The sequence below is a fragment of the Hipposideros armiger genome, unplaced genomic scaffold (genome assembly GCF_001890085.2).
Source record: "Hipposideros armiger isolate ML-2016 unplaced genomic scaffold, ASM189008v1 scaffold_31, whole genome shotgun sequence".
NCBI lineage: Eukaryota > Metazoa > Chordata > Mammalia > Chiroptera > Hipposideridae > Hipposideros > Hipposideros armiger.
This window is the reverse complement of record NW_017731381.1, coordinates 5588892-5590326: the sequence shown is the minus strand read 5'-3', so window position 1 is coordinate 5590326 and position 1435 is coordinate 5588892. Positions and strand designations below refer to the sequence as shown.

The 1435-nt window shown below is 52.8% G+C and overlaps 1 protein-coding gene across 1 annotated transcript in view; it reads left to right on the top strand.

Moving 5' to 3' along the window:
- Positions 1–1435, top strand: part of SLC13A3 (solute carrier family 13 member 3) — an 83362-nt gene that overhangs the window by 59929 nt on the left and 21998 nt on the right. The window contains exon 8 of the mRNA XM_019636917.1: positions 204–316. Within this exon, the coding sequence (XP_019492462.1) occupies positions 204–316 (113 nt within the window). The remainder of the gene's footprint in view (positions 1–203; positions 317–1435) is intronic.

The following is a 1435-nucleotide window of genomic DNA, read 5'->3' as shown; positions in this document are numbered from 1 at the left end:
GGAGAACCCCGAGTGTCCCCACAAAGATAGGGCTGCAGGGACCAGTGTCCCCTCCTTAGACTGAGTGTCCCGAGTGTGGGTGGGGTCTGTGTCCAACGGGGCCGGTATCCCCTCCTCAGGCTGTGTGTCCCCAGTATGTGTGGGGTCTTTGCCCAGTGGGGCCAGTGTCCCCTCCTCAGGCTGTGTGTCTTCTCTCTGCCCAGCTCCAAACACAGAGACAAAACCCCTGCTGACATGGAAGAAAGCCCAGGACACGGTGCCCTGGAACATTATCCTTCTCCTGGGAGGGGGCTTCGCCATGGCCAAGGGCTGTGAGGTGAGCGCGGCAGGCGGGCTGCAGGCCCCGGGGGTGTGGGCAGGTGTCAGTCCCAGCTGCAGGCTCAGCCTCAGAGCGCGCGGCTGCATGGGCGCTGCAGGCCCCACCACGTTCCTCGTGCGCCAGGTGGGGTAATCCTCGTTCCCATCTCAGCGCCTGGTGCTGTGCAGGGAAGAGAGGAATGAGGGATGATCAGGCCCCTCGGTGAGCTCCAGATGAACCTAATACTAATACTACTAATAATAATATTGTGGCTGGAGGGCTCTGTGAGCTCAGGGGAACACCGCCGTATCGTGCTGCCCCTGTGCCAGGCACTGTCCAACATGCTTTACACATATTAACTGATTTAAACTTCCCAACAAGCCTACAAGGTAGACGCCATCATAATCCCCATTCTATAGATTACGAAACTGAGGCACAGAGAGGTAAAGTAACTTGCCTAAGGTCACACAGCTATGTACCCAGGATAAGAATCCAGGGAGCTTGGCTCTAAGGGTATATATTTACATCAGTTCTTAGCCACTGTGATATAAATGTTAGATGGTATTCATGTGAATTATTATTAATGTTATTCTACAGGGCTCTGTGAGCTCAGAGACAGGGCTGGGACTAGGGTGAGGCTGAATGGCACCGAGGGTGCAGAATTTCAGGAGGCGCTCTCCCTCAGGGGAAGTACAGCTTCAGTGTCCAACATGTATTATAATGGATTCTCTCATTGAATCCTCACCTAGACCCCAGGGGCTAGGTAATATTATTTTTTACCCCCATTTTACAAGTAGGAAAACTGAGGCATGGGAAAATTAAGCAGCTCTCTTAAGGTCATACCATTGCACTGTGCTTGGCAGCTGGGGTTTGAACTCCCGTAAATCTAATTTCAGAGTCCCGGCTCCAAATGACTCATGCTCAAGAACTTCCCACGCGCCAGGCTCTGCTTCCTGGCACTTTGCAAATACTGACTCCGCTAATCATCATAAACACCACTGAAGTAAATGCTATTGCTGTCCCGTTTCAAAGATGAGGAAACGGAGGCAACCTGAAACTAAACAGCATGCCTGTGTTTGTGCAGCCAGGAGGTGGCAGAGCCGGGATTTGAACCCACAACACACGGTGCTGAGCCCC